The sequence below is a fragment of the Nasonia vitripennis genome, chromosome 3, assembly GCF_009193385.2.
Source record: "Nasonia vitripennis strain AsymCx chromosome 3, Nvit_psr_1.1, whole genome shotgun sequence".
NCBI classification, from domain to species: domain Eukaryota; kingdom Metazoa; phylum Arthropoda; class Insecta; order Hymenoptera; family Pteromalidae; genus Nasonia; species Nasonia vitripennis.
In genome coordinates this window covers 15,954,901-15,973,397 of record NC_045759.1, presented here as the reverse complement: position 1 = coordinate 15,973,397, position 18,497 = coordinate 15,954,901, and the positions used below count along the sequence as shown (strand labels likewise).

The 18,497-nt window shown below is 43.9% G+C and overlaps 1 protein-coding gene across 7 annotated transcripts in view; it reads left to right on the top strand.

The window, feature by feature from the left end:
- Positions 1–18,497, top strand: part of LOC100123033 (neurotrimin) — a 179,948-nt gene that overhangs the window by 145,877 nt on the left and 15,574 nt on the right. For all 7 annotated transcript variants that reach the window (XM_031927288.2, XM_031927289.2, XM_016984752.3 and 4 more), the window contains 3 exons: positions 13,469–13,627; positions 16,391–16,519; positions 16,697–16,834. In XM_031927288.2, the coding sequence (XP_031783148.1) occupies positions 13,469–13,627; positions 16,391–16,519; positions 16,697–16,834 (426 nt within the window). The remainder of the gene's footprint in view (positions 1–13,468; positions 13,628–16,390; positions 16,520–16,696; positions 16,835–18,497) is intronic.

Here is an 18,497-nt window from a genome sequence, read left to right as displayed (position 1 = left end):
CGTGCAATTAGGCCGTCAAACAGGCTTTTAAGCCCATAATGTCGGAGTGCGGCTGTCTATGTGTGATCTGCACGCTGTGTTTTACGGGAGAAAGAGAGTGCAGCAGCACGAGTGACTTTACGCGCGCGTGCGGCATAGAGGGAAAAATGTTCCCGCAGTGTTGAAAAGGATGGGACGCAGGGCAATCATTGGGGATCCCCGATATGTATATATATCAGCTCGAAGATCTTATTGGAAAGCTAGCGAGTCGCGCTAACTATCGCTCTCGCACTGCGCAAGCTCAACTTGCGACAAGCTCTCTCGCCTCGGTCTTTGACGCAGCGGTTTGGACGTGGCAACTCTTGCAAAGTAGCTTCACCGGCAGTTCGCAAGACCGATCGTGATAAAGGATGCTCTCTCCCTCTCTCTCTCTTTCTCTCACTCTCGCTCGGTATATACCTGTTTGAGATGAGAAATGAAGAGACGACGACTTCGCGTATTGATGCTTGAGTGCTCGCTGAAGTAGATTACGAGTAGCTAATAGGGCTGTAGCTTCGTCTGCGCATCCGAGGACGTTAAAGAAACTTCACCGCAGAGGAATGAGCCGTTCGATTATAAGCAGTAGCAATAAGAGAAGCCAGGTCTCGACATTGACGTATAACCGCAGTTGTCCATCTTAATTGCTCAGTAGGAAACTGGGGTAAACTTGATGGTTGGTTTCGGAACAAGAAGATTTTCATAGTTTTGTGTACAACAGCTATTCGTATGGGTATTGAGGACATATCTAAATGTACGTAATACCGAAACAATATAAATTACGCTAATGTTTGTACGACGATTAAGGAAAATTTTTAGTATAAATATTTGATATAGCTCTGTATGCTTATTATTCCCTTGAGACACTTCTGGGCATTGTCTACTGAGGCATTGTTCGAAGTTGAGCGTTGTCTACGGGCAAGTTTTCACAGAGAGTGACCATAAACTAGCGGGTATCTTGTGAAGACACAACAAGACGTCTAATATAATATTAAAACGCGTTGAAAATGCCACAAGCTTATTCAATATTCATAATTTTATAGTGCAATGAAAGAGATTAAGTTAAAATTATAAATCGTATTATACGAATTCTTTAAAGCTAAGTACGAATAAACATTTACTATTGTAACCATAAACTGATTTTCTCACGGTAGCATACGTTCTATTTCAAAAAACTTTTTCAATACTGTACTATTCGTGGTTTTCATGAAAGGGAAGTTTTTTTCTTTCTTCAAAATCATTTTTATGAGTGAAGCAATGTCATACTTTTGTATTTATTTATACACAGAGTAAAATAGAGTCCCGTAAATGATTCAAGAAACTATTCACTCGCGGACATCGTGCTCTTTGACATTGGAACATATTGAAGTTCCAGGTATAGCCACGAAAATCAAAGGCAAGTATCATTCAGAGCTATCGTTATACGGAATGCCGACTTCTCCAGTATTAAGAGCCAGGCAATATGTCTGCAGTACGTCAGACAAAACATGCTCTTCTAAATTGTCAGCATTCCGTGATATTAGTTAGAGAAGTAATGACACCTTTAGACGCGCGTTATAGGGGTAAAGGGTCTACAGACAGGATGAGAAAGAGGTTCAGAGGATTCTCGGCATAGCCCAACTTGCAAGTAATGAATAAGGGGAAAAGGAGCGAAGCAGAAGGTGTCTAGATATTTCCAGCCTGCGGAGTCTCCAAGTAGATGTACTTTTGAGTTGACTATAGTCAAGGGCGCGTCAGAGAAAGGGTTCGCAGTCTCTTGCCGCAACAATTCTACATTTATTGGGTAGAACTTATATAATGAAGATCTCGCTGCAGCGGAGTGCTAGCCGCGGATCTCGAGTGCGGCACATTAATTAAAAGCATCGTCATGATTAAGAGACTAAATGATGCGACAGTTTTTCACCAGTTTAAAAGTTGTGGATAATAGAATAACGTTGGTCATTAACAAAAAAATTGTTGATAAGATGTCGGCGGACGATTGACGGCTCGTAAGTCGAGTGCATGCTCCATTGTTAGAAAGTGATCCATTGTCCAGCAAGTGGCGTTCATGCTACACTTGATTTAAGTGCTGAACTTTTCACGCGAGAATTGCACTCACACCAGTCCGCGAGCGCGATACATCTCCTAGAGACCAGCGCGGACTATCTCTCTTTCTCGCTCGCTTTCTCGTCAGGCCCGGCTATAGCAGTTGCTTTCGGGATCTTTCCTGGCGCTCGCGGAGTCTCTTCATTTCTTCTACTGCTTCCTCTCGTTTTTTGTTATTTTCTTCCTCCTCCTTTTCTTCTTTTCCCTTGCGCTGTCCAGTCAGCCAGCGGCGACGGCAGTCCCATAGCCGGATAATAAGATGGCAACCGAGCGTGAGGAAAAATATCTTACCTGAGAAAATTGTCCGACCCCATCGTCGTTCGAAAGAAAAAGAGGATCAAGTGTGGTGGGGGGGGGGGGGTGAGTTTGCTTTCCTCGTTATCCAGGACGCGAAGCAACTGCGCTTTCAGTGGATATGTGAAGAATAAATGTAGTGAGCGAGGCGGAGCGGCGGCATGGCTATATAATAATAAAGCAACATTATTTCCCCCTGAATGAAGAAAAAGAGGATACACGAAGATTTTTACTTGCTCGTTATACTCGTTCTCTGCTCTAGCTTTACGAAGAGTCCTCGGACAATTCGATCGGTGTATATGGTATCTATTATGCCTCGACCTTTTCACTTCTTGCGTACGACAAAATTAGAAAACAATCTACGTGAAGATTGAAGTTTAAAAAAACAACTCGATGAATTCGCGATATTTGAGGCAAGATTATCAATTTTAATCCAAAATTCAATAGGGAAACTTGATTTACCCTGTATCTAAAGCCAATGAATTAAATCGAATATAATAGTAGACAAAAGACTTGAAATAATTCTAGAAATTTCAGAAGAAACGATTCAAGAAAAAATATTTAAACATCATTTTGAGTTCTGTCCAAAATCCAATTTTCGATTTTGTAAACAGGGCGCAGACAGCCAGACGGTTCAGCAGCACTCGATTATTTTACGCGTCAGTCAGTTGCTCCGAATAGGCAAAAGCAATCACTTCAAAAACAACTCGACAACATCCACGATTTAATTCAACTGCAAGATGTCATTTGCATTTCGCCACGCGTTATTAGTTGGTCGTGTAGAACAACGAGTGTGACACGCTAACGGACAAATAAATGGGAACACGCGGAGCTCGGCTGTTAACCCAACGGTGCTGGTAATCAGTGCCAGGAACGTTAAATCGTATGTGGATATTAGCCATGGCTAATTTGCAATCGGCCAGAGACAGAGAGATAGGCGTTTCTGTTAACTTAACTCGGATCTGTTTAGATAGTCATCGCATCATTGGGCGAAAGTTTGAGAGAGAGAGAGAGAGAGAGAGAGAGAGAGAGAGAGAGAGAGAGAGAGAGAGAGATTGCCGAGAGCTGTCGTTTTCAGAGGCTCGTTATCAGCTGTGTTTGCTTTGAGCGAGCAGTTTTTACTCTCGTACGGCTGAATTGTTGACTTGCTCGACGTTCGTGTCGTTAAGCTATTTGCGCGAGTTCTAAAATATCTCGAATAATTACGGCACGCGATTTCATTTGCAACGCTCCCGATCCGCTCTATCCGGCCATTCAGATTAATTGAAAAACGAATAAAGAATATCTCGATAAAACTTTGTTATTCCCATGATTTTATAACCGAATGAACCGAGGTATTCTTTTGTCCCCTTTGAAGTCGACGCGTGTTTTCATTAGGCGCGAGCTATACTGTTTAAAAAAAAACAAACGCGCGTGTACGTTTTAACGTTTCTTTCGCTGCGTATAACTGCGTCAACAATAACTCCGTTTACGCGAAGGGGATTTCGCGCAAGTGGCCACTTGCTCTTTACGATGCGGGCGAGGCTGTCTACAATGTGTAGTCCTCTCGCATTGTCGAGTGTCAGTAGATTGACCAGCTGCAATATCGCGTCCCGTCGCGCTGGCCCGAAATAAAATAAATCGGCGGTGATCGATCAAATTAAATCCGCTAGTTTCAAAAGAGCTCTTTAATGAAACCCAAAGCGCTCTCGTTGCGAGTGCTCCGAAGGGATTCGCAACACACAGCGGGCGAGAGAGATAGACAGTTCACATGCACACATAGAAATTCGCGACTCGCTCTCGGGACTCGCGCGAGTATGCAGCGGCCTGGAAACGAGTGGGAGCTTGTATTCTCTCAATTTCTGTTTGCCTCTTTCTCTCTGGCTCTAGAGCGGCAGAGCAGCAGAGCTCGCTCGACTTCAAAGGCAAGGTCCGGCAAAAATAGGGCTCGTCGTACATTAGGTCCAGTGCGCCAGAGCAGGAACGCGAGCGCGAGGGTGCTCGGCTATTGTATCGCCACGACGCGAACGATGTCACCGGGTGGCGCATTAGGGGTGCAAAATCAGTCGGCGCGCATACTCTCTCCTCCTCGCCTCCTCCTGTCACACTGTATACAGCGTATTCTCTCGTTATCCCTCTCCCCGTTGTCGTTCTCTTTCATCGCGATGCTGCTCTCTGCGACCCGCCGGGCTGTGGGCTTTTGTTCCGGCGTATAGCGGATGATAATAAGGACAGGTCGCGCACACGCGCGCACGCTCGAATATCTTATTAAAAAATCTCAAAGGTCCGCGCGAGCGCGCACGCAGCCCCACCCACTTTTAGCTGCGCCAGGTGGAGGCTATGGTATAAGGGAGAGAGAGAGAACAAACTGCCCTCGAGTTTGCGGCGGGCACGCATACGCGCGACGATGCTCTTTGTTGAAGTGCACTTTAGGATTTACTGTGACTGGGCCGCGTCACAACGTCGCGCGGAGCTCGTAAATTTTCGAGCCGCGCATGCCGAAAAATTTTACTCTGTTCTTGGGTTACGAGCCTTTTCTTTCTTTTTTTTGACGTTTCTTTGACATTTTTTTCCTTGCTCCGCGAGCATCCTTTTTTGTTACGGTCGGGAAATTTATTTTTCTGGGAGTCGACCCCGACGTACACTTTTGGCAACTATTTGCTGAGTGGATTTTGCAGTTGGGAAGATTGTCAGAACTGTATACGTGTTCGATTTTAGGATGAAGCATGGGAATACGTAATCGCATTGAATAAGTGATCATACGGATTGACGGAATCATGCTAATTAATTAATTCCGTGAAATTGAACTTAACGAAATGAGATCCTTGTACACTCAACGAGGCATTAATGAGAATGTTGACAGTTTAATGGGCTTAGAAAAGCTTTCTTAAGTATTAAGTCAATAAGCCCTACCTGAAGTGCTTTTTATTTTAATCGTGTGATTTATATTAAATGTGTTTTAAATGTGACTGAGGAATGTAGTTAAGATAAAATTATAAGAGGAAATGTTAAAATTACGGCACTAATTAATCGTGCCTCATTTGACGGAAAAATCTAATAAAACGATGAATGTCTGCTTCATTGATTTCATGTTAAAAGCGTCACGAATTAAAAGCTACGAAGACTCATTAACGTAGGATACTATAAAATACCAGATATCACACTAAATGTTATAAAATATACCTGCGATAAAAATACGTTAGATAATTCATCGAATTACAAGAGATAAAAATATACTCATTTATAAAAAAATTTAAACATAACTCGAGTTCCTACTATCACGAAAAGCTCGCTCTGGAACAAAGCAATTAATTACGAGCATCCGAGGATAGAGCAGTCGCAGCTCTTTGAGCAGCGCACGAATCTAGCGAGTTTCAACTCGGAAACGTCTAATCTTGTGTATCTTATTACTTATAACTTTCCGCTGAAATTTTCTCACCTCTTGCACTAGGATCAGAGATGCAGGTGCCGAGCAGTAGCAGCTGCGCGCAAAGGCCGCGAAGACAAATGTAAACCTCGCGTGAAAAGTTTTTGACCCGCTATCTCTCGTCGAGCTCCCGCCGATGCCGATTCGTATCCTTTTAGCACGCGCTCTCACACCCCCTTTCCTCTTTCTCTCGCTACTCGGCTTATAAGCCAATCAACGCCGCCGCCACGGCAGCAGGAAGTTCCGTCGAACTTGTCAGTTGAATTTACAGCTTCCGCGTACGTCTCTGATTGCTCTCCATTATGGCGCTTAAGCATGTGGAGTACTGCTACTGCTGCTGCCGATGCTACCGCTGCAAAAGCTTGGCTTCCATTAATTTGACGCCGCTCAATGCGATTACGCGACTTCCTCTAATTATGAAAAACGCTAATTGCGCGCTTGCAGATCGAGCGATGCTTGCGCGGTATACTTTGCGTAATCGATTGCTCTAGGCGAGGCTCTTTTTTTCAATCGCTCGTTAATAACATCTTGAATGTGTCTGTATAATAACTACACTTTTTTCGAGTTAATGAACGAAAATTTCATCGTGACAAATAATTCAATTAAACATTTCGCGAGGCTGTACATAATGGTGGGGCGCGTAAAGGCTGATTAGTCAAATAAGGTTGTAATGCGGCGTGAAAACGCGTTTTAATCGCGCGTCCGAGAGATGAGCTTTGTGCGGCCGCGCGCCGCTTGCGTGCAAACGAAAAGCAAGAGAGCTGCTCATCGCCAACTGCAGTCGAGTGCGGCCGGCAAACAGAGAGCCATACTACAGCCGGCGAAAGCTACGTGTACACACATATATCTATACAGGAGTACACAGTATGAGAGTCCGCTCGTCCATTGTAGCGGTGTTTTAATCATCTGCAGCCGGGCTTCTTTCTCCCCTCGCCTCCTGGGCTCTTCTTTCGCTCTCGGGAGCCTTTGTCCTTGCGGGCGAAATAAAGTGCCGGGCTTTATATTTATAAATTCAATTTGTCGAGCGGGCCTAGCGACGCGCCCGGGCAACGCCTGTCTGCTCTTGTGTAGGTACATATTGCGCGCCGGTCGAGATTTCAGACTCTTTATTACGAATTCGCCGTTCGCTCTCTCTCTCTCTCTCTCTCTCTCTCTCTCTCTCTCTCTCTCTCTCTCTCTCTCTCTCTCTTTTCTCGGGAAGGTCCGCCACTCTTATTTCTCTCCTCCTCCTCCTTAAGTCTGAAAATAAAAGCAGCGAAACGAGGGGAAAGACGACGCCGCCGCAGCCGCGTCAATAGTACAACGTCCATTCAGCGGGTGATTCAGAGAGGAAGCACAAAGTCGTCGCGCGGGCGGAAGAAAAAATGTTCCTCGATACAAGGTTTAACGGCAGTTCGTATATCGGAGTAGTTGTTCCGAAAGAGAGGAGAGAAGACGAAGATCCATTTGTACTCGCGATTTTTATGATCGACACTTGGTGGCTGGGGCTCTCTCTCTCTCTCTCTCTCTCTCTCGGAGGGACGAAAAGGAGAGAGAGAGTGAGAGAGAGAGAGAGAGAGAGAGAGAGAGAGAGAGAGAGAGAGAGAGATAGACGATACCTCGCATCGGACGCATCACGTCAAGGATTACTCTTTCAGTTTGCGAAGGAAGCAAGGAAGACGGCGATGTCCCAGCAGGAATAAAGACGCGGGCGCGCGCATCGTTCTATTTTTTCTATCTGCGGAAAGAAAGGGAGTGGGACAGGGCAGAGGTGGCAGCGACTCCTCGAATTCCCCTTGATCGGCCTGGGCATCCAATTTCAACTTGCATCGTTCAGATTTCTTTTTCTCGGGGAGCTTACGCGAGCAGGCTCTTTCGTCTTCTCTTTCTCTCTCTCTCTCTCTCTCTCTCTCTCTCTGTCTCTCCTCTATTCACGATGCTCGCCTCTCCCCGAGGGATTGGCAGCCACGCGCTCGGTCCAGTTTTCTTACTTTTGTTTTCACTTCGTTTTCGCGTTCGTCTCGCTCCGGTGCCGTACTCTGACCTGTACGATGTTTTTCAACTGGCTGTCCTCGCAAGCCTATCGTGTCTCGAGCTTCTTGATGCCAGCCCGGCTTTCGAGCTTTGGAGGAGATAATACCATTGCGGATGAGTGCGTTTCCGGAATTCGGGATTAAAGAATCGATCCGATACCTCGGTTTCGTTGTTTGACCATCTCCCGTTTCGGAATGTGCATGAACAAAGCTCGAAGTCGACGCACTAATGGAAGCTGAATCCATATTTTTAAAATTGTTCTTGAATGCACAAGCAATATTGTGTACCCGCTCGGCTTGCACTATACTAAAAGCTTTTACCGGTATCATTTCGTAGTGTACACGTGTATAACAATGTCGGCGTATCGGCGTAGCGTAAGTGGCTGCACAGTCCCGAATTATTACATTAATAGCTTAAGTCGATTAAAATGTCACTATAATTTGCTGTCTATATGTGCGTGCATGTAGATTTCATTTATATCGAATTTCAAGAATGAATACTTAATACGTTTTAAATTGCGGATCGCTTTTACTGTTCAATATTAAAGGTATGCATGTCATATGAAATAAATCTCGAATTCTCTCGGTTCGTTAAATTTATAATAACTGTGAGTGGATTTTCTAATTTAGTTAATTTTGATTTTGATACGCCCCAGCACTAGAAGCTTGATTTTGAAATTAACGAATGCATTATTGTCGAGACTTTACTGGAGTTTCCGAAAGCGTGTATTTATTTATGTAATTAAAAACCTCGTCCAAGGAAATATACACGCACTTGTTGCAAATTTTCAATTTCTGCACGCTTTTGTGTTGATTCAGGAATCCGGTGCAGTGATTGTTTAATTAAATATTAACATCGTGGATTTACACAATGTGGCAGTGAAGAAGAAAAAACAATACTTTTCAATAATCCAGTTAACATCAAACAGTACATATGGGGAATTCTACGGGAAAAATGCCATTTTCTGGATGGAGAAACCGAAAAAAAAACAAATGTTGGGACACACTCCCGCAACTTTCTTTTTCTTATTGTATATGTTTAGAACCATGCAAAACCACGTTCCAACATCGAAAAAGTGCCTTGTGACACTGTTTTCTAGGCCCTTCAAATTTGTCGAAAAATAGCTATTGTTCAAGGGCATGTGCCTAAAGGATAAAGACACAAACAGAAAATGTATTACGGTAGGAAGAGAGTACGGGAAAAGAGCTTGAAAATCATGAAAATTGCAAGATTTTTCAAAGTCAAGAAATTTGTATCTTTTTTCATGCTATCATGTACAATAAGAAAAAAAAAGTTGCGGGAGTGTGCCCCAACATTTGTTTTTTACGGTTTCTCCTTCCAGAAAATGGCATTTTTCCGTAGAATTCCCCATATATCTGCTTGTAAGCTGTCATCCCCTATTATAATCCAAAATCCTTTCATAATTCGAAGATACATGTTTTACGTGCAGTTGCAGAAAAATACCAAAAATTCCCGCGAATACTATTATATAAAAACTACAAAACTGAATAAATAACGCACTAATGCGGACCAGGAATATTTTACCATATCCGAGTAATCAACGTCGTTCGCTTATGCATTTTCTCCCGCGCCGTAAAACTTGCATTAACACGTAACGGCTCTGCGTGCATAAAGTAAATGACAATTTTCGCGGCGAGTGCGGACGCGTCCTATCGCGTCGGCCGTAAAATAATCCAGCATCAGGCGTGAAATCGATCGAGAGTTCTCTCTCTTGCATCAATCAGCTGTTGGAATAGGTCCGCTGCTAATTACGTAATCCTCGGGAAATCCACTCTTCGTCCGAATCGACTGCCTAGGGACAAATAAGTAGACTGCTATTGCCCGCTCTTTACCCCCTAGCTGCGTAACGCGTGTTTAACAGGCTACCCCACCCCTCGACGCAAAAACGAGACCGACGAGAGAGAGAGAGAGAGAGAGAGAGAGAGAGAGAGAGAGAGTGCATAAGCGAGCGCGCAGCTATAGCCGACAATGAAACTCAATTTATTTCCCATCATTTCCAAGAGGCGAGAAGGGGAGGGAACTACTGCTGCGCTCTCTGACTCTCTCTCTCTCTTTCTCTCTCTCTCTCTCTCTCTCTCTCTCTCTCTCCGGCCTGTTAAAGCCGGCGGTGAATTCAGCCCCGCGAGACGAGCAAGCGAATCTGTCTCCATTCGAACGGTACCGGCTGCGAAGAAACAGAAACCGCGGAAGGGTCAGCGGCGCGTCGCCGTGGAAAGAGAAGAGACAAAAAGAAAAGACGACACGAAAAACGGTAGAGGACGCGAGAGAGAAAAAAACGAGCTCACCCGAAATCGGATTCGGATCACGGACGAAGCGAAGTTTGGCGTAATCGGGGCCCTTCGAGCCGGATTGATGGGGAAGTTGGACCGATCGCACGGAGATTGCGGCCGGCCGCGCGCGCGCGCGCGCTCGTTGGACGCCCGGAAAATCGTGAAACAGGTATAAACACGTACATGGCGCGAAAACGAATAGGGGCCGCATGGAAAATAGATACTGTGAGAGGAGAGAGAGAACCGATAAAAAAAGCAGAAGGAGTCGGTGTCGAGAGTAAAGGGCAAGCGTGTGTGTGTGTGGGAGTGTGAGCTGGAATGGAATATCGAGCTGCTCGTAAAGATTCGTTCAATTTTCAATTACTCTGGCTTCGAGATATGTTCAGCTAGCTCAAATTGATATCGCTGCGCGCGCTTTTATCCTTTATCGTCACCGTGCAGCTAATCTTTTCCTCCTCCTAACTTGCTTCCTTAGAATCGGGTCGCATCAAATCGCATCTTGACCTTCTCTGTTAGAGATATGACTTCGTTGCTCATATAGCGTCACGGCGTCGGTTTTCACATCTAGACTTCTTATAATAGAGTAACATAAAAGCCAAGAGCTTGTCGAGCTTGCACTCCGTTGCAAGTACAGTAAAAGAAAGCAGTGGATCGAGGTTTGCAGCGCAGCACCGAGAGATAGAGGGGAGAACGGTGACCCGAGCACTCGGACATCCAGGAAAAGGGTCATCACGCTATCCTTCGACCGCAAATCAAGTTCCGGCGCGCCAGAAATAAAATCACTGCGCTGGTCTGATTTGCGCCCGCGGGAGGTGTAAGGCATTACTTTCGCGAGGGACAAGCTTGCCATACTTATAGCCTCTGGCGACTCGGGTATTTTAACAGTCGTGTTCGACGATTATTGCTCCATACCACTGATGCTGTCTGAGGGGAAGAAAAGAGCGAAGCAGATGTGATGTCGACTATCGGAGGATGATAGAAGAAGGCGGAACCGGTTTAATGCGCTGGCAAGAGTGTGAGTGTGTGTGGTCTGGGATGAGGGTGAATTATATGGGTGAAAGTGGAATTTCCCAGCTTTCTCTTTCGAGAGGCAGGAAAAACAAAATTAACGAGGATGTTTCGCCGACTGGGATAATGGAAACGGCAGTTCTTTTTCTCTGCGAGTTGATCATTTTTACATAGCACACCACCCTAATTTATTCAAATACTTTTCAGACTGTCTCATACACGGCGTACGACATACGAACGACCTCGTCAGACGCTTCGCTCACCGCGCTGGTCGAAAGAAGACATAAAATACAAAGAAATAAAAAAGGGGGACACCGGGAGTGATAGGAAAAATGAAGCGTAGCGCTCTCAGCGGAATAAAGAGAGCAGAGCGTAAAAAAAATACAGCCACACAGGCGCCTGAATGAAAAGGACGTTTCGAGAAAGACGAGCGCGCGCGCGTATCAAGAAAGCGAGCACAGTAACGAGCGTCGCTCTCGCGAAAAGTAGAAAACGAAAGTGCCAGGCGAGCGCAATGAAGAAGAGCGCATGCGCGCGCTTTGTGTGGGAGGAGAAGAAAAAAAATACGCGAAAAAGAAGAAGAGAGCGCACCGGAAGTGAATAAGTTCGGCGTACAGCCGGCGGGCGAGGTACGAGCGAGCGAAGGGCGCCACAACTGCGCTGCCCTTCCTCCGGATATGACGTTCTGGCTCTCGTTTCGCGTTATCATGCCACTTTATTGCGCGCAACGCACCACCAAAGAGAGCGCGGGAAATCCTTTCTCTTTTTCTCTTTAGCGCACGCGCGCTGCATATATGCGGCGCAGTGTCATGCCTCGTTTGATTTATGCGCGATAATCCCCCTCCGGTGCAGCGCGCGCGGGAATGTGCGGCCAGATGAAAAAGACGGACAGTACTAGGGCTATTGCGAGAGAGACGTGTCCAGACGACGACTCATTGTCCCTGGCGTGTTCCGCCCTAGATATTATGCGCGCTTGCATTATTGCAAAGTTGCGCGATGCTCGCGCGCAATGACGTGTCAAAGGAAGAAAAAGGGTGTGAACGGAGAAGAGAAATAAGGGAAGTTCCACTGCTTGTTCGGTACAGTCTATAGGGGATCGATTATCAGAAGCAATGGTTGACTTATTGTGATTCTTCGTGTATACGCAGTGAAAAGATCACGCATGGCTGAGAATGAATCGATGATGCTTCATGGGCAGTGAAAGTATAACTGTTTGGTGGAGCGAAAATGCGCGTTACTTTTGTGCTCATGCATGTATGAATCTTGCTCGATTTACCATTCGAATGGGTTGTCTGCCCAGCTCATCGGGGTGTTTAAGCTAAGCAGGGCTGGGATAAGTTTTTTTTTAATTCAAATTCAATTGTTGTTGTTCGAACCGCTTGAAAGACCTCAACGAAGTTTCGCCGAAATAGCTGACGGATAAAAAAAACGTCGCCCATTGAAGCGCGTTCCATTTGTCAAATTGGCTGTGGATTTGTGAGTTCGATAGCTTTTTCGTTTGAAAGAATTTGCGCTTTGACTTCTTTTCCATCGAGCAATTCGTAGAAAACGTTGAAAGGTAAATTCGCTTGAAACGCATTCGCAAACATCAATTTGTTTTTAACAAAAAATGTTAGCGCTCAAGTTCATTTTTCCATTCTGCGCTGAAAGTGGATAGTCCTACATGTACAGCACCAGTTCCAAAGTATTTGATATCGCGTTGGCATGCCGGTCGCTATTGATACCCGCAAGAGGAAAAATATTTGCCAAACAAAGCCCCGCATGACAACGATACTGGGGCTTTTAGCTTGGAAAAAATATTAGCAATGCAATTTAAAGCGACGTAAAGCTTGCGAATAGGAGATCGAAGAGACGGAGAAAGCTAATTACAGAGATCATCGGTCTAGTGAGTGGAGCTTACACAATTTGTACTCGTTCGCTAGAGATTCGATAAACGTACGATTGTTTTTCGACGACATTTCCCCAAATCAATATTCTATACTTTCTAAAAAGATAGAGGAAAATGTAACTTTTGTTTTTATATACTCTCAGTCTAATGTATTAAGTGTCAATAATACAATGATTTCGTTGACTGCGATAATTCAATTGTGTTTTAGTATCTATTAAGGCCATTTATTTTGTAACTGAATCACTTGTCGCATGATTTATATTTTTTGCTTAAATTTATTGCTTCAGTGTAAATACTAGTAGTAATGTGCAAAGAATCTTTTTAAAATAATACTTCCTTATATAACTGACGGTCTCTGATAAAAAATATTCTGGAATAAACGGAGCTAGAACACGCTTTGTGCGATTTTATTGTCAAGTGTATGCAGTGTATTAAAGCGTCAAATACGGCTTTTGTGAATTGTTACAGTTCCACCGGACATAATAGACGATCTAACGAGCACGGACATGGTCGTACGAGAAGGGACCAACGTTACTTTGCGCTGCGCAGCTACGGGTTCTCCGGCCCCAACTATAAATTGGCGCCGAGAAGACGGACGACCGATTTTCCTCAGCAACACGAAAGAGGGTAAGCGATTATTCATAAATGGACCACTGAACATTGATTCAACGGGTCAATTAAAACATGAGCACGTTGTAAGGGTACGAGTCTTTTAAGAGCGACACAATCAATCCATACATATTTTTTTTTTAATCCAAAAATCCTTTATCGCTATTATTTATAAATAACGTTGCGTTAATGAAAGTCGTCATTTAAACAGCATATTTTTTTGTTTATTTACTTTCAAAGGTAGTCAACAGTATATATACAAGAAAAAAATATTGTGTTTACCCTGTAGAAGCAGCCGGAAATTGCTCAAACGATAATAGTAATTTTAAAATTCGCTTTTGTGCGGACTAACAAAGAAGGTCTTTCAGGGAAGCTTTAGCCATCCCTTTCTTTCTTCCGAGCTCAAGCAGGAAGGCGATATGTTTGTACAAGCGTAGGGAAGATCCTCTATATTTGCATTGAAATTGGTAAACACGCACAGGAAGAGCAACGGCGACTGCTGCCAACTCCCGAGATTCATCTCCCGCTTTCACTTTCGTTGGAAGCAAGCTCGATGAATATGATCCCAAAGTGACACGAAGCGGCGCGTGTACGTCACCCTCGACAATAGTTTAGCGAGATGCAAACACGAGCCGCGAGAGCGCTGGCTTCGAAAACTACCCCTAAGCGATTCCCACACCAGTATGTATAGCTGTGGTACCAGAGAGCGTATAGGATGGGGGCAAACAGGATTAATAGACTTTTGCTAATCCATAGATTTTCTTGTAATTCTTGATAGCTTCAATGAGTATTTTCTTACTTACTTCATAACTGGTACAAAGGTTTATAGTTTCATGAAAGTTATTTTCTTTATCCTCGATGATAGGAGTAATGCCAAATTACGTAATTTGAATCATCGATCTTCGTTGGATAAGAGATCGTTTTGACCCTTTTACATCATGCCCACATGTTTCTCAACTCCAAAACGCGAGACAACAAATGAATTTCGCATCCGAAGTCCCAGGAGAGGGTCCGAGCTCTAGCGAGTCGCGTTTAACCGCTGCGAGAAGCGGCTGAAAATCCTTTGGATTATCGCTAGGTTTTAGCGGGCCGGCTTTGTACGGTTCGGCCACACTGGAGGGAGATCGCTTTTGGACCTTCGGAGTGCTTCATTAGCGGTCGACGTGCTCGTCTGCCAATGCGCGACCGCAGAGCACCCCGGGAGTCTGGACTTCCTCTGACTCTATCTCACTTGGCCTCCCTTTCTCTTTTGCTTTTAAACATAGAGTAGTCTAGGTGGACTTGTGTGTATGTGTGTCGAGAGTCTCGGGCTCCCACGGGAATTAGCCTGTGGCAGCGAGATTTCTACTTTACGGGAGTCGCCGAATTATTTTCATGTTGCAAGCAGCGGAGAGAAAGGGCGAAAGGAGAGAGACGCAGACACAGACACAGAGAGTCGAAAAGTAATGTGGGAGATGACCGGCCGGCTTTTGTGAAGAGGATAATAATGTGGGTAGAGAAATGGACTACGCACGCGGCGCGGTTAATGCATTATTTTCCGCTGATTCTGGTGTAATTGTTCGTAAAAGGAAATGTCCGTGTAGTAAATGCGCGAAAAGATATGCACTTGATGAGCAAACGTGCTTTTAGAGACTGCTTTGAAGATAACTCCAGAAGCGGGAATAATAGTTTGCTTGTCGCGAGTAAATTTAAAAGCAACGACTTAATTGGACAGTGAGATCTTCAAAAATTCTTGCCGATCTCAATACGCAATTCTCACCTTCATTGTCTGAAAAATATTCCCGCTAATCAAGGTCCTCATCGACAGTCTCCTATTCGCAGACTTTCGGCCCAACAAGCCACTCAATAAGACAAACACAATTAACCAGCGTGGTTTCGCGCGGGCCATAATAGTCGTTCTTTTTCGAATTAGCGCACTTTGCGTAAAATTGCAGCCCGTTGTCAAGCTTTGGAGCTTATTCGTCGTCGGCGTCGTTCCTACTGTCGCTGTCATCTCTCTTTCTCTGTCACTCCCTCTCCGGTCCATTTCGGCGATGTAACTGGGCGCTCCGCACAGTTTGTCAGGAGTGTGCAAATATTCCGGCAGGGGTTATTCGATTGCGGTCGGCGACCGAGCGCAGCAGGCCAGACTGCAACAGCTCGACCTCGACTTCCGGATAAGTAAACCGAATTTACGGGGGCGGCAAGCGCGTGCACAGTCGGTTGCTCGCTCGTTTGTTCGTTCGCGCCAGGGCTTGCTGCTGCTGTTGCTGCTGTTGGGCCGCCTCGACTTCGCTTCCTCTCTCTCACTCTCTCGCTTGCACTTTGTAGCGGTAGTTTAACCGGTCGCCGCGAATCGCTATATTGAATTTTCAGAGAGTAAGAGGAAAACAGGGAGGTAGGGAGAAAGGCCGAAGAGTCAAGCGAGCGCAATTAGCATTCTAATCAAAACTGATTGCTGAAACTTTTTGTTTATAGCATTCATTTATTTCATTATTAAACGACGTTCTAGATTCAACATTAGCGCTTGATTTCTAGTGTAACAATTGCTGATTGGCTAAATCGATTTCGAGCTGATCTATTATTTGGTAGGTGTCATTTAATAATGCAGGACAATAATGGTACTGTTGAGAGGATTAGGTGCATTATCGATTGAGTAATTATACTCAGCCAACTCGAAATACGGATTTCCAAAGAAACGGTGAAAATCTGTCAAAAATTTATCGTAGAGTACAAAAAGTAAAAGATAAACAATTTAAATCAGCAGACTTTCATAACATATAAATCTATCTTTTATTCTAGTTCAATCCGTTGAAGGATCGCAGTTTAATCTGACGAAGGTCAATCGCCAGCACATGGGTCCTTATCTGTGCATTGCGTCGAATGGTGTGCCACCAACCGTCAGTAAAAGGATTATTCTCGTCGTCCAGTGTAAGTAGAGCTTGCAAACGGAAGCCTGGCTATGCGGCTACGTGTATGTGTATATGTGTATACATTATAATGATCCAATTACCATATGCACATGCATTAAGTAGCGACGGATAGCAGTAGGGGGCTTGAGTATGTGGGCGTTAGGTTCTTGATTGATGCAATCGATAAATTTCACAGTCCCGCCGATGATTTGGATACCGAATCAACTAGTCGGTGCCGGAGAAGGTCAGCAAATCACGCTTGAGTGCATTTCCGAGGCCTATCCGAAATCCATCAACTACTGGACGCGCGATCTAGACGAGATTGTGCCGCAAGGTAAACTGAATATCTATCACTCTGCCGCTCGTAGCTGCTATTGCTAAGTACATTTCTAGTGTTATGCGTAATATCAAGTTTATTCCAAGCCATTGAAAACGCATTTGTTTTGATCTAGTTAAGATCAGTCTGTTATTCGAAGAGTTTTTTTTACATTTTTTTTTAAATTATCTAGCATACAGCATGAAGTACATTGGCATATAGTCAGTTTTTTTCATACCCCCACGGTTTGCACAAATATTAGCAAAATAAATATACGTCTATTCGAAACACATCATATTTCGTATTTATTTGCAAATCAGCGTGACACATCAAAATGTATGGCTTTGACGCATCAAACGTGGTAATACCGCGAAAACAATTCCTTACATATTTAATCGGAGTATTCTCTCCCACGAAACATCATCACGATATTCATTATCTTCGTAACAAGCAGGAAATCCCACGTAATACACAGATTTTTGGCCAATGAAACGTAGCAATATTTACACCGGTCGAATCCGAAAGCCATCAATATTGTATCGGCTTTAATACGCATCGAGCTCGCCAAGTTTATGCATTACGTGCACCGAAATAAAGCGGGGGTCGCGCAGCGAATAAAAGCCAAGGAATACGTTATACTCACTTGCCCTCCTATCATCTTACACAATTACAGATGTCAGTATCGACACACGGCTTTCACGCGACACACATGTTTCTTTCAGCTGGTTTATTCGGATGAAATTAGCTTCTGAATAATGCATACAAGAATATAGGAGAGAGAGAGAGAGAGAGAGAGAGAGAGAGAGAGAGAGAGAGAGAGAGCGCGCGACGCGGCGAAATTGAGACATGGAAAACGCGGACAGCGAGACAAATATTAAATAAATAACAGAGAACGAAATGTAGTGTGTGGGATGACAAAAAGACGCTGGCTTTATCTGGCTCGGATTTTCCTCCTGATTCGTGGCAATGTATTACGCTGTGAATACAAAATTTACCGTATGCATGAAGAATTACGGTACCTTTGTTTAGTCATAATAGAGATTACGCGACTGTATTCGTTTACCTTCAGAGATTTACATTCTTTTTTTTCGAATAAAATATGCTTGAATCATGTATAAGCTCATAATGAAAAATCAGCAAAAATGAATCTAACACGAAAAAATATGGAAATTTGTAATGAACGTTACGTCAAAATTTGATCATAAAAACAATTTTCATGAATAATTTATTCTTTGTTTTTAAAGCTTGAAACCCGAATCGTACGAATGCATTCATTATTCAAATTGACGTTCGAATAAACGTTGTAATAAAAAATTCGTTCTTTTCAAACGCTCAAATTTAACTTATTTCATGCGTAAAAGCAACTTTTACAAGTTTAAAGTAATTTTTTCTTTAATACTTTAATCCATAGTTGTGAATTTTTAAATATACGTAAATATTAAATGCCACCACAAATCATAAAATTGACATACAAAACGAATACATATCTGAATTGTAAATATTTAGTTTGAATCGTGCATCATTCCTACGACATTTATCATTTTCGCAAATCGTAGCAAAGAATCTAGATTTATAGGTCTTGAATGGTGCTGATATAAGCGGAAATCACGTTAGTTCGGTCACCAGGTGAATACTGAATCGTCTTGATTGAGCCATTGTGACATCTTCGCTGTATTGTCAA